The sequence below is a fragment of the Saccopteryx bilineata genome, chromosome 2 (assembly GCF_036850765.1).
Source record: "Saccopteryx bilineata isolate mSacBil1 chromosome 2, mSacBil1_pri_phased_curated, whole genome shotgun sequence".
Taxonomy (NCBI): Eukaryota; Metazoa; Chordata; class Mammalia; order Chiroptera; family Emballonuridae; genus Saccopteryx; species Saccopteryx bilineata.
Genome location: NC_089491.1, coordinates 60,682,417 through 60,695,229, shown reverse-complemented (window position 1 = coordinate 60,695,229; position 12,813 = coordinate 60,682,417). Strand labels below are relative to the sequence as shown.

Below are 12,813 nucleotides of genomic sequence, written 5' to 3'. Positions count from 1 at the left end.
TGCCAGGCAGCTGTTATGAATGTATCTAAAAGTGGGTACTTAGAAATTAAAATGCTAGAGTAGGTTAAGAATCCGATTCTTCCTCACCACAATCCCACCCACATTTAATTGCATACCATCCCAAAACAACCCAGAAAACCCACTGAGAAGCGGCATGAACTAAAATTGGGTTAAGCAGACATGCTCTGTGTTCAGCTACAGGCCTCCTCTGTTCCCTAAGATCATCGACTGACTTACTCCCTTGAACTCAGAGGCCTTGATTCCAGCCAAACTCTTCGAGCACTTTGTACGTTATTTGGTGGCTAACATATACCACCATAGGTTATCATTCCTATTTCTGCCACATGTCTTGGTTTCCAAGTTCTTCAAGGTCCAGAACACTTTCTTCGAGGCAGCACCACACTTTGCATCTAGTCGACCCTGAATGCATAGCTATCAACTGACCTGAATGGAGATGGGTACAGAGCAGGCTTGAAACATCTTTACTGAGATATGAACGACTTGCTGTTTAGAAGAAGAATAAACAGCTGTAACCATCATCCACACTCAACAATTCCCTTTGTCATTTATAAATGGATGTCCAGGAACTCAAAGCCATCTCAGTTCTTAAAACCACCCAATCTCTGTGCTTAAGCCATAAATGAACTGCTCATTTTAGGATTCATTCATAATATAAATGTCAGAGTAAACCTGCACTTTTTCCCCAGACTGCACGTGCATTCCACTAATACCCACTGAAAATGATCAGTTTAAATAGAGGAAGATTTTCTAATGAATGTCAACAAAGGGGCTCACCAAGGTGGTGAACAGATTTTAAACTTTGTAAGAGATTTTGCTCAGGGCCAAAGTGCTTTTTCCCAAAGTCTGAAACACATCTATAATTTCAATCCTTCTGAGGGTCAGCTGTCCCCTTTGAGACAAAATTCTTCACAAAAATTCCAAACACAGAAGTGTCCACCAAGCGATGGACCCCTGGTTAAGAAGCCTCACTCTTCTAAGGCTGTTTATTCCAACAGTATTTCCCTAAAATAGGGTCTGGGATGTGGCTATTTGGTGGTTGGAGATGGTGGTGGTGGATGGCAACAGGAAACCCACGAATTTTGGAAAAGTTCACCAGCTGAATCTGATGAGCAGCCTGGTGAAGTGCTACTTTTGCAGAAAAATTCTGCTTAAAGAGCCCCAAACAAGAAAAATCTAATTCACTCTTCCTATGACACAGGAGGACATGGTAGCTCAAATTCTCCCTGTCTAAACTGATACACCAGGTAGGTTCCCGTGCAGACAGGACCAGAAGTCAGCTTTTCTGACTTCCGGGTCAGCAGGCCTTCTACTACATAATGCAGGGTTCCAGACATATTTTGTTTGGCTTATTCTTTTTTTCTTTTTTCTTTTTTCTGAAGCTGGAAATAGAGATAGACAGTCAGACAGACTCCCGCATGCGCCCGACCGGGATCCACCCGGCACGCCCACCAGGGGGCGACGCTCTGCCCACCAGGGGGCGGTGCTCTGCCCATCCTGGGCGTCGCCATGTTGCGACCAGAGCCACTCTAGCGCCTGAGGCAGAGGCCACAGAGCCATCCCCAGCGTCCGGGCCATCTCTGCTCCAATGGAGCCTTGGCTGCAGGAGGGGAAGAGAGAGACAGAGAGGAAAGTGCGGCAGAGGGGTGGAGAAGCAAATGGGCGCTTCTCCTGTGTGCCCTGGCTGGGAATCGAACCCGGGTCCTCCGCACGCTAGGCCGACGCTCTACCGCTGAGCCAACTGGCCAGGGCCTTGTTTGGCTTATTCTAATGCTCTCGTAAACACTTATTAAAAAAAAACAATTATGATAAAAAATAGAAACTGGGACAAGTAAATGGTAATTATTTGAACTAGGAGAAAACTAACTAGAAATGGTATTTTGTAACGATTTATTTCCCTGTTTTTGCTTTGGCTCATGTCTCTGTCTATGAAATTGCTTTGCAATTATGGGAATGACTTCAAGTTCATAAACTTTTAAACAAACCTAAGATAACTAACACTGCAAATATGGAAGCTGATTTAAAATGCAGTTCTTCTGTTTGACTATGAGATGAATTTTCTATAAATCATATGGTAGGCAGTTAAGTTCCAGCGTTAAAGAGTTTTGTATTTCCTCAGAGACAGCCATATTTACTTAAGAGTATTTGTAACTGCAAGTTATTTGTCTAGAATTTTTTCTCTTCTCTTTCCTCTTCTAGAGGGAAAGGGGGAAAAATATTATCTCACGTCTCAAACCAAAACAATCCAATTGATTTACAGGAAGCATAAACATTTTTTGCCAAGGTTCCTGTGAGGACAGAAACTTACACCCTCTTAACTTAATTCATATATATAATATATATATTATAATTTATATATGTATATATGTAATATACATATATCACATGAAACTTCAACTACCCAGGAATTAAAAAGGACTGTATAGAACATCTTTGGTCACCACCAAATTCCATCTGCATAAAAACCATGGCATTGTTTCTAACTCCCGGAATAACGTTTGTGATTTTTTATGTGAAAAATATAGAATATGTAGAATTCAACTTTGTTAAAAAAAAAGAGAGCACGCCTCTAAAGTAGAGCCCTGCGCACACCCACACTTGTACAAATCAAACAGACGGGGTTACCCCACAAGGGCACGAGGGAGAAGCTGTCTCCAATGTATGCTCTTTTGAACTGCTAACTGGTTACGAGCACATACTTGCTATAACTTTAAGAAAATGAAGAGGAGTGTAGGCATAATAAGGCTGCTAAAAATAATGCTCCTTTGCATTATACCCGCAAATCTTCAACTGTAGTCAAATTTAAGACTATTTCCTAGACCGTACACTACTACACTAATTTTGGCTTCGTTTTGAGCTTTCATACAGATTCAGAATGAGCCTGAATTGAAACTTTATTCTACGTATTTTATGTTTTGTTATTTCTAGCTTTATATATATATATATATATATATATATATATATATATATATATATATATATATATATATATTTCCCCCCCCGAAGCTGGAAACGGGGAGGCAGTCAGACTCCCGCATGTGCCCTACCGGGATCCACCTGGCACGCCCACCAGGGGGCGATGCTCTGCCCCAGCGCCCGGGGCCATCTTTGCTCCAATGGAGCCTCGGCTGCAGGAAGGGAAGAGAGAGACAGAGAGGAAGGAGAGGGGGAGGGGTGGAGAAGCAGATGGGCGCTTCTCCTGTGTGCCCTGGCTGGGAATCGAACCTGGGACTTCTGCACACCAGGCCGATGCTCTACCACTGAGCCAACCGGCCAGGGTTTGTTTATATATATATATATTTTTTTTTTTTGGGGGGGGGTATATATATATATATATATATATATATATATATATATATATTTTTTTTTTTTTTTTTTTTGCCCCGATAAAATTGTTAGTTGGAGAAGTATAGTAATTGGAGGAAGAATGTGATGGCCATTCAAATTAGTAAGATAGAAATCTGGATGGAAAAAAAAAGATCATTTGTATGATTTCTGTTTGGCAATTTGTTCTGTATCCACCATTTCCAATTTTGGAAGTACTAAAAATAATAACTGCCATGACAGCCAGTGTTTATTGAGCATTTATTCCCTGTGCTACAGACTATTTCAAATGCTTTACTCTAAGTCACTAAATCTTCACTTCAACCCTGTGAGGGAACAAAGACAACTTGTCCTAGTGGCAGAGAAAAAGATTTTGAACCCAGAATGTATGGCTTTGGAGCCCAAACTTAACAATTTCTTTGTTAAGTAGGTGATTGATCACTTATATGATCTTTTTGGTAGATGTTAAACTCAAATTCCCATCATATTATTTGGGGGAGAAAGTTTGAAATGAATACTACCTTTCTATATTCCAGTATGCCTTTTGGTATAGAAATGCATGAAATACTGTATATGAACAACATTCTCTATTCCACGGTATTCACAGTAAGCTGCAGTGCATTCTGACATGCCTATAATCTTCACAGCTTGCAGGTTCTGGAATCTCTCTGGATCACAGATCAAGCTGCTTTCATTTTCAGTAGCCAACACCAGGTAACAAAAATTTAATACTCTGGGTTGAATTCCTAACCAAATGCCTTCCTCATTAGAACTTTAACAGCAAAATGCCGAAAATACAAATGTGCTGTGAACTAGAGGCAGTACTTAAAAGTTGTTCTTGTGCACTCTGAGAGTGAGCTGCCTGTCACTATGACCAAATAAGTGCTATTAAAGATATTTATACTTTTGTTCACAAATGCTGTACCTCTTGTGCATTTTAGCTGATTAATTAGATGTTAATTTGCAGGGTCAGGTTGAAACAGAGATGCATGGAATGCCAGTAGACTGGAAATCGACCCCAAACCACTGTCATACGGCCAGACAAAAGTTTCTCCCTGATTTTGCTGTTCAGGGTGTCAGGCAGATTACTCCAAACGTTCAGCTGAATATTTTTGGCAAGAAGGTGAAATAGAAACCTCACTTTGGGGAGGAGGAAGGAAGGCTGGCAGGAAAGTGCTTTTATAATGGATGATCTACTACTGTACCATCTGTGTCTGGAGATTTTTAAAAGTTTTATTTTGACTTCAACGTCTGACATCATGATTTTTAAAAAGAAGTGGAAACAGACATATTATTAGTTTCTTAAGACTTTGCTTTTGTCCACATATCATTTTAGTCCTATTTACTGTGAAATGACTCCCCTGAGCACTTATTAGTCTCCTTTGATTCTAAAGGGCAAAACCCACACATCAGCTGTCACAGTCATGTCTATTTTTTCTTCTACAATAAACTATCTGTTTCACAGCACAGTTATTAAAAGCTAATATTAATTCAGTATTGAAAGTGGATACCTAGGGAAGATATAAAAGATATATTTCAGTCCCTTTCAACCACTACCCTTCAGGCTATAAAGGAAAACAGACCTTGAAATTTTTGTTAATAACTTACTTACTTTTAAATCTGTAATAATGAACATTTTCACATTACAATTAAATTTAACGTACATTATGCAAATCACCTGAAGCAATTATATTCATTTGACGTGCAGCCTTTGGTCTAAGCGGAGACTATGTCGTAGCCTCCCAGACCCACACTGTAGTATACAGCATGTCCACAAAGGAAACCACATCCAACATGCTACCGGCACGACCACCAAAGCCTTTGACAATAAAGGTTACCCTGCACTCACCACATGCCCGTGATGAACACACTGACCACCTTACAGGATGGGTGCCCTCCGGTCCCCATTTTACATTGACATGTAAAGTAGGGTCACTTTGCTTCCCTAGGTCATGCTGGTTCGTAAGACCTGGAGAGCCAGGAATGAGACCCAGTCCTAGAATGGTCTTATGTGCTTTCAGACACATACATAAGTGGTAACAAGGGAAGTCATTTTAGTGAGGCTTGCAGAGACATATTGTATGTCATAAAATCTTACAGGATAATTTCTCAATTTTTAACTTCAACTTAAGAAAAAGAAAAGGCAGCAGGTGGCTAACCAGGCGGTGGCAGAGTGGAAGGAGCATCAACCTGGGATGCTGAGGACCCAAGTTTGAAACCCCGAGGTAGATGGCTTGAGCGTGGGCTCCTCAGGCTTGAGTGCAGGCTCACCAGCTTGAGTGTGGGGTTCCTGGCTTGCGCTAGTGGTCACTAGCTCACCTGCTGTCCCCCGGCCCCCCGTTAAGGCTCTATGAGAAAGCAATCAATGAACAACTAAAGTGCCACAACAACAAGTTGATGCTTCTCATCTCTCTCCCTTCCTGTCTGTCTCTCTCACTCTTAAAAAACAAACAAATAAATAATCAAACAAATAAGTGTCAGGGAGTGAATAGGAATCTCTATGAAATAAGAGCAGGATGAGGATGAATAAAACATAAATGTAAGCATCTATCAAAATGAACAGTGGGAAAGGGCTCCCTTCTCTGAGAGTTCTGGCTCTGGGGGCCCTTATCAGACAGGCCTTCCTGGACCGCCCCATCTCAAACAGCCTTCCTGGACCGCCCCATCTCAAACAGCCTTCCTGGACCGCCCCATCTCAAACAGCCTTCCTGGACCTCCCCATCTCAAACAGCCTTCCTGGACCTCCCCATCTCAAACAGCCTTCCTGGACCGCCCCATCTCAAACAGCCCCACTGCGACCACCACTACTCACTAGTCTGTAACTGGAGTTCTTTTCTTCATAGCACATATCACTGACATAGGTCTTATTGTATGTGACCCCAACTGGAATGTAAGGACAGGAGCCAATGCTCTGCCCATCTGGGCCCACGCTTGTAACCAAGTGATTTTTTTTAGCGCCTCAGCATCTGGATGATGCACCTGAGCCAATTGAGCCATGGATGTGAGAAGAGAAAAGGAGAAGAGAAGAGAAGAGAAGAGAAGAGAAGAGAAGAGAAGAGAAGAGAAGAGAAGAGAAGAGAAGAGAAGAGAAGAGAAGAGAAGAGAGGGGGAAGGGGGAATGGGGAAGGGAAGGGTGAAGAAGCAGATTGTCGCTTCTCCTGTGTTGGGCAAACAAGTGTGTTAGGCTTGCTCTCTTATACTTTGCCTGATTGGTGCATGAGCATGGGGCAGCACCATGCATGCATAGTCTATGTAAGGCTGCAAGTACTTGCCCTCAGGGCTGCAGATTGTAGATTGCAGATTGTCTGCCACCATTGGGAGGGGCCATTTTTTGCCATTGTTTGGTGGAGGAGCCCCCCCCCCCATCAGCCCTGAGAGACAGGGAAGCAGTTTTCCCTGCCTGTTTGCTCATCCGCTGTTGCAAGACTCTATAAATGGAAATTATACCCCATTTTCCAGCTTCCTTTACCATCTGCCCAAATTTAATGTGAACCTGCATGGCCACAGCCACTGTCTTACATTCTGTGTGTCCTAACTAGGAATTGAACCTGGGATATCGACACACTGGGCTGACACTCTACCACTGAACTAACCAGCAGGGCCATAAAACACATTTTATACCAGTATTTATACTGGTAATTACAAATTACAGATGAAGTTTCTTTTTATTTATTGATTTTAGTGAGGGAGGGAGGAAGAGAGGAAAGGAGGGGAGGGAAGGAGGGAGTTTAGGACAATGCTCTAACCAACCAACCTATCTGGCCAGGACAACATGAAGGACCCTTTTCAGGCCTGCCTAAATTAAATGAGCAAGTAAATAAATAGCCCTGGCCGGTTGGCTCAGCGGTAGAGCGTCGGCCTAGCGTGTGGAGGACCCCAGTTCGATTCCCGGCCAGGGCACACAGGAGAAGCACCCATTTGCTTCTCCACCCCACCCCTCTGCCGCGCTTTCCTCTCTGTCTCTCTCTTCCCCTCCCGCAGCCAAGGCTCCATTGGAGCAAAGATGGCCCGGGCGCTGGGGATGGCTCTGTGGCCTCTGTCTCAGATGCTAGAGTGGCTCTGGTTGCAACATGGCGACACCCAGGATGGGCAGAGCATCACCCCCTGGTGGGCAGAGCGTCGCCCCATGGTGGGCGTGCCAGGTTGATCCCGGTCGGGCGCATGCGGGAGTCTGTCTGACTGTCTCTCCCTGTTTCCAGCTTCAGAAAAATAAAAATAAATAAATAAATAAATAAATAACTGGAAGACATCATATCAAACCAGCAGTTCCAGAAGATAGCCCCTGGGCCAGCCAGCACTAGTCTGAGTTTCCATCTCCTAGCCTTAGTCCTGAACTAGAGGCCAGGGAAGCTACCAGACAATGAGAAACAGATTTGATTGTGGTTTTCAATCTCAACTATCATTCTACCAATTATCATTCGAAAGCTTTCTCCATGGTTCTGGCATTTAAAAAGTCCTAATCTCCTAGCAATATACTGCCCCACCCTTTCTCATCCCCCAGATCCCTCAGAGTGCCACCTACCTGTGACGTCACCCAGACTGATTTTGGGGAAGTCAGGGTTCCGCAGCTCTTCAGTGTTTGCAGACTTCATGACAGAATTGATGGACGATAAGGTGCTGATGAGCTGCGAGTTGAGAGAGCCGATCTGAGAGTGAGGTTCCCCGAAGGCTTCCGCCAGCTCGCTATAGTTCTCGGCCAGCAGCGTCTGCTGTTCCGCCAGCAGCTTCTGGACACGCTCGATGTAGTGATCCAAGCCCGTCATCATTCCAGACGGAGCTTGGGGCTGGGAGCTCTCTACGAACTCCTCTATGGGCTCATCCCCAACACCTACACTCCTCCTGCTGGCTGTCAGCCCCACAGTCAACTGGGCAGGCCCACAAGCAATGGTCCTCATTTTGAGACCAACCAAATAGTTGTCATTAATATTTATCTGCCCCACGCCTGACTCTTTGGTCTTCACAGCTGATGGTCTGTCAAACCCAGCACTGCCAGAAAGCACTGTTCCAACTCCGATGGACCGTGTCTTGGTGGAAGAATTAACGTCCTTTACCCGGCCTTCTCCTATAGCCACTGTCCGCATTTCTACAGTCCTGGTGCTGGTTTGCTTGTCCAAAGTGCTGAGGGACGTGTTGGTACAGGATTCTGTAAGGGTGGCTGTTTTGGTGTTGGTGAACTGGTTCACTTGTTCCAAAACTGTACTGGTGTGCCGGCTGGTGGTCTGAGGCACCGCCATGATGGCAGCTTCCACCTGGCCGACAGCCTCTGTGTTTATACTGCGAGAGGTGAACTCCTTTGGAGAGCAGACAATCACGTCGACAGAACAATCTCCACAGCCAACTGATCTCACTTCTTTGAGATTCAGGTTGGTCTTGAGGAGGGTCAGGTCATTTACAGACTCTTCCGTGTTGCTGCCTGTTTCACAGACACTGATTTCCACACCCGTGCTCTTATCACACATCTCCACAGATCTTCCAGAACACTGGTCATGCATTTCCACCCTTTCTTTAACAATCCACCGATTCATGGGCAGCTCTGGCCCCATGACTTTATTCTCACAACTGGGCTGGCAGGAGATGCCCACGCTACTTGTTTGCACAGAGGTCCCAACACAAGAGTCGACTATGTCCACGTGACTGCCCACCACCTGGTCTTTTGTCTGTACCACTGCCTCCACCATCTTGCTGAAAACAAGTGGCTGGGCCATCATAGCTTTGTCAACTTTTTTCCTCGATCCAGCAGCCTGCAGCTCATGCTTGAGCTTGGTCATCTCCCGGTCATGGGTGGTTTCTTTAAGCTGCACTTCCAGGCGGTAGATCTTTTCCTTTAAGGCTTCTATGGTTTGTTGTTGCAGCTCAATTTCTTTGTCAGCCTCAGTAGTCACCCCAAGCATGGCCTCTGTCACACTGACCCCAGAATTCCTCGTTTCAGTGACTGTCCCTACAGCAGCATCCTTCCAGGACTGGGATCCTCTGTGGTACACAACGATGTCATTCATGTTCTCATCAGCACCCACGGCCACAGACTGGCACTCCCGAGGCTGACACTCCCCGCTCCTCCTGAGCTCCGAGGCCTCAAAGCTGCTGCCCTGGATCTTCTGCTCCAGGGCCTGCATGTCTGCGGTGAGCTGCCGGAACTCCTTGATCCTCTGGGTGCTCTGCTCCACGCTCTCTATCTCTTCCTCTTCATAGTCAATGTATAATTCCCCGCCACTTCTCTGAGGCCGGGAGGGCCGTTCCAGCTGGGACGCACTCCCAGCACTGTAGGACCGCTTCCTAATACCACAAATGTCGTTCTGGGACGCAGCTCTTTGGTTTTTCAGCTGTGAGGCCAGCTGCCTTTTCTCCTCTTGCAAGACAGAGATCTTTACCTGGAGCACAGGGATAGTCCGTACCTGTTCCTCAAGCTCCTTCAGGCGTTTCAGGGCAATGGCCATCTGCTCCCGGATGTGCTGCAGGTGCATGGGGCTCACGTTGGTCACAGGAGTGGAGATCCCTGAGCTCAGGGGACTGTGGCGGATAGAGCTCCCCATGGAAGAAGTGGCGGCAGCTGGGGCATAGATAGTATAGTCCCCGTTGCCCTGGTAGCCATTCTGAAGCTGGTGCATGGCGGCGCTGTGGTTTCCAGAACCCATAAAGGAGGAGAGAGAGCCCGTGGAGCCCATGCCTCCAAAGCTGGCCAGCCTGGGCCTTCGGCACTCACCCGGCGTCGCCTGCATGGCGATTCTCTCCTGTTCCAGCCTTCTCCTGGTCTCCATCAGGGTCTTGGTGACATGAAGGTTGTGCCGTGGAAGCTGTGGTGAGGGTGGTGGCAGCTGTCGACTTTCTGGGATGGTAAGGAAAGTGGGTGAAATCTCCAGAGGGGCAGGGAGCCTGGGGACTGGTGTTGCTGTAACTTGGTTTCTGGCTAGAAGGAAGCTGGGGCACTGCTTGTTGTCATCGCTATTGGAAGACGACAAAGACTCCGTGGAAGTCCACACCCCCTGCTGGCCAGGTGCGGCCCTGCTCTCTGGGCATGGCACAGGTGCTTTCCGCCTCTTCTGGATGTTCAGTTTTTTTAGGGTGTTTCCTTTCTGTATGTCATCCACGTATTTAAGGAAATCTAAGTCTAGTTGATAACCATAGGGTGTCTCCACAAAATAAGGATCTCTCTGTTCCTTGTCATGGTCTCCATTTACAACATCATCTGCTTTTCCTGAGGAAGAGAGAGGAGATTTTATTGCCATGTAATACACATAATGGTAAAAAGCTAACGTGTGTATATTGCAGTGTGGCAAGCTGGTATGATTAAAGGGTTGACAGACCCACATTCTAATCCTGGATCTACAATTTACCAACTCTGGGTGAGTGAGTTAATAAGCCTCTGGGAAATTTAGTTTCCCCAAGTAAAAACAAAAACAAAACAAGCATTGAGTTGTTAAAAAGAATGTAACGAGATAATGATTTTAAAAGAGCCATGCACATAGCAAGTCCTTACTAAATACTTTATTTTTAAAAAGAATGCATTAGGAGACTTACAACCATTTTTAAATAGATAATTTATTTGGTTGTCTACCCTCTCTTTAAGAACGATAGCAGTCTCATTAGGACTTCTATTTTGTAAAATGTACTCTGGGCACAAAAAGTAAAAACAGAATTGACCAGGTCAGTGCAGATACGGTAAGCAGGGGATGTGAGTTCTGTCGCCTAAATGGTGGCTAAGGGGTCCCAGCACCTGATTGCCTCTGATCACCTCCACAAGTACACAACTGGCACTGCCTCTTTCCTTGCTGAGAATGCTGGGACACAGGCGACTAGTAATTAACTCCAGCAGCAAGGGTGCAAGAACACAAAGGACAAACCTCAATTCTATTATTTTGTGTCTTCTCATTTAAAAACCAAACCAAACCTGTACCAACTACAGGAAAAGTTTTCTCCACTCTGATTTCTTTTGTACAGAACATTCACTATCCCAAGAATGCCCTGTTTTGTAGCTGTGGTATATGCAAACAGATGCAAAGGAGAATGGAAATAAGGGCAAACCTCTATCCAAACACTGGATCACGTGGTGCTGGGTAAATGCTACTTCTGCCTAAACCAAACATTTAGAAGAGGAAACACAAGAACCTTTCAAGGCACAGACTTTGCTGCTGACCTGCGCTATGCATTTCGACTGGAAAAGCAAGGCCATTTTTGTTTAAATTGTAGGATAGAGGAATGTATTTTCCTAGAGTCATAAGCAGAAGCTCTGCATTTTTAGAGCTATGGGAAAAGACCCAAAAGCAGCGAGAGAAAACACAAGCCATGTATTTGGATCGTAACCCCACCTGATTGCTGTCAAGGTCCAAGTATTTCCAGCAGTTTGGGTTGCCAGCCCGCCCTTCCCACTCCTAACCAACACTGCTGAATATTTATACCAGATATGTGAATGCTCTGAGCAAAGCTTTTGCCTCCATTCGCCCTCTTTTGTCTGAAATGTTGGAGAGAAAAGTACAAAAAGAAGATTGCCAAGCAGAGGAATAAAAAGGTGTGTATTCTTCATGCCCTGATTTAAAACAATATTTGATTGTTCCAGCTGTGGGAATTCAGGTACTAAATTTCAATTCCAAACCATACAGAGAAAGAGTTCTCTTTGAAAGAAATGCTCAGCATCCACCACTTTCTAGTCAAGAGAAGAGCGAGGTGATGAAAGGCGCCGGTGCCTGGAAACCGGTGCTCATGCTAGTAGACGGCGTCTTCCCGCCTCTCTTTCCTTTTGAACTCTACATGGACAACACAGTCACTCAAAATATGCAGCCAGACCCGTTTCTAGTGCTGTCTGAAATTCCACTAGGAAAGAGAAAGTGCAGGCTCGGGTGTCAGATACAGGCAGACATCTCACAGGCACCAGCAGCTGGGGCTTCTAAATCAGGCAGCTCCAGACCCTGTGGGGCCACGGCTCCCGAGGCTCCCGCAGGCCATGGGGAACTCAGCCGGGAGGTGAGCCCGTGCGCCGCCCGATTTGCTGGCCCCCAGGCCCGCCCGCTCTCGGCACACGTACCGGGCGCCCGCTGCGCTCCCCGCCGGCCCGCCCCGCTGCACCGCACACCGGCTCTGCTGTTGCAACGTCCTGCTTCTTCACCCGATAAGGAAAAAAAGGTTCAACAGGCGTGTAATCTTAGCCAGGCCACGAGCGAACACCATAGGCCGAGTGTTCACCAATGAAGTCTCCCTCCGCCTCCGGTGACACCACCCCCGGCACACTCAGCTGTCCGGTATTCCCTGCTTTCTTAATGAAAACAGGAAACCGGAATCGTTCGAAAATGTGCGTCCTTCATTCCAGTGCTGCCAGAAGTAAAAATAAAGCCAGCAATTTAGCCATATCCACAGAGAGGCTCTGTCAGCTGGACCGGCCACTTCTTCAGGAAAGTGTGTTCCTGTGTGGAAACTGGGCGTCCGCAGCCCGCAGTCACCTGAGAGAGGGAGGCACAATTGGCTCCACTGTTCTGCAGGTTC

The 12,813-nt window shown here is 46.0% G+C and overlaps 1 protein-coding gene across 5 annotated transcripts in view; it reads right to left on the bottom strand.

Moving 5' to 3' along the window:
• The window catches only part of KANK1 (KN motif and ankyrin repeat domains 1), a 253,617-nt gene that overhangs the window by 27,382 nt on the left and 213,422 nt on the right, over positions 1–12,813 (bottom strand). For all 5 annotated transcript variants that reach the window (XM_066257147.1, XM_066257145.1, XM_066257148.1 and 2 more), the window contains one exon: positions 7,865–10,534. In XM_066257147.1, the coding sequence (XP_066113244.1) occupies positions 7,865–10,534 (2,670 nt within the window). The remainder of the gene's footprint in view (positions 1–7,864; positions 10,535–12,813) is intronic.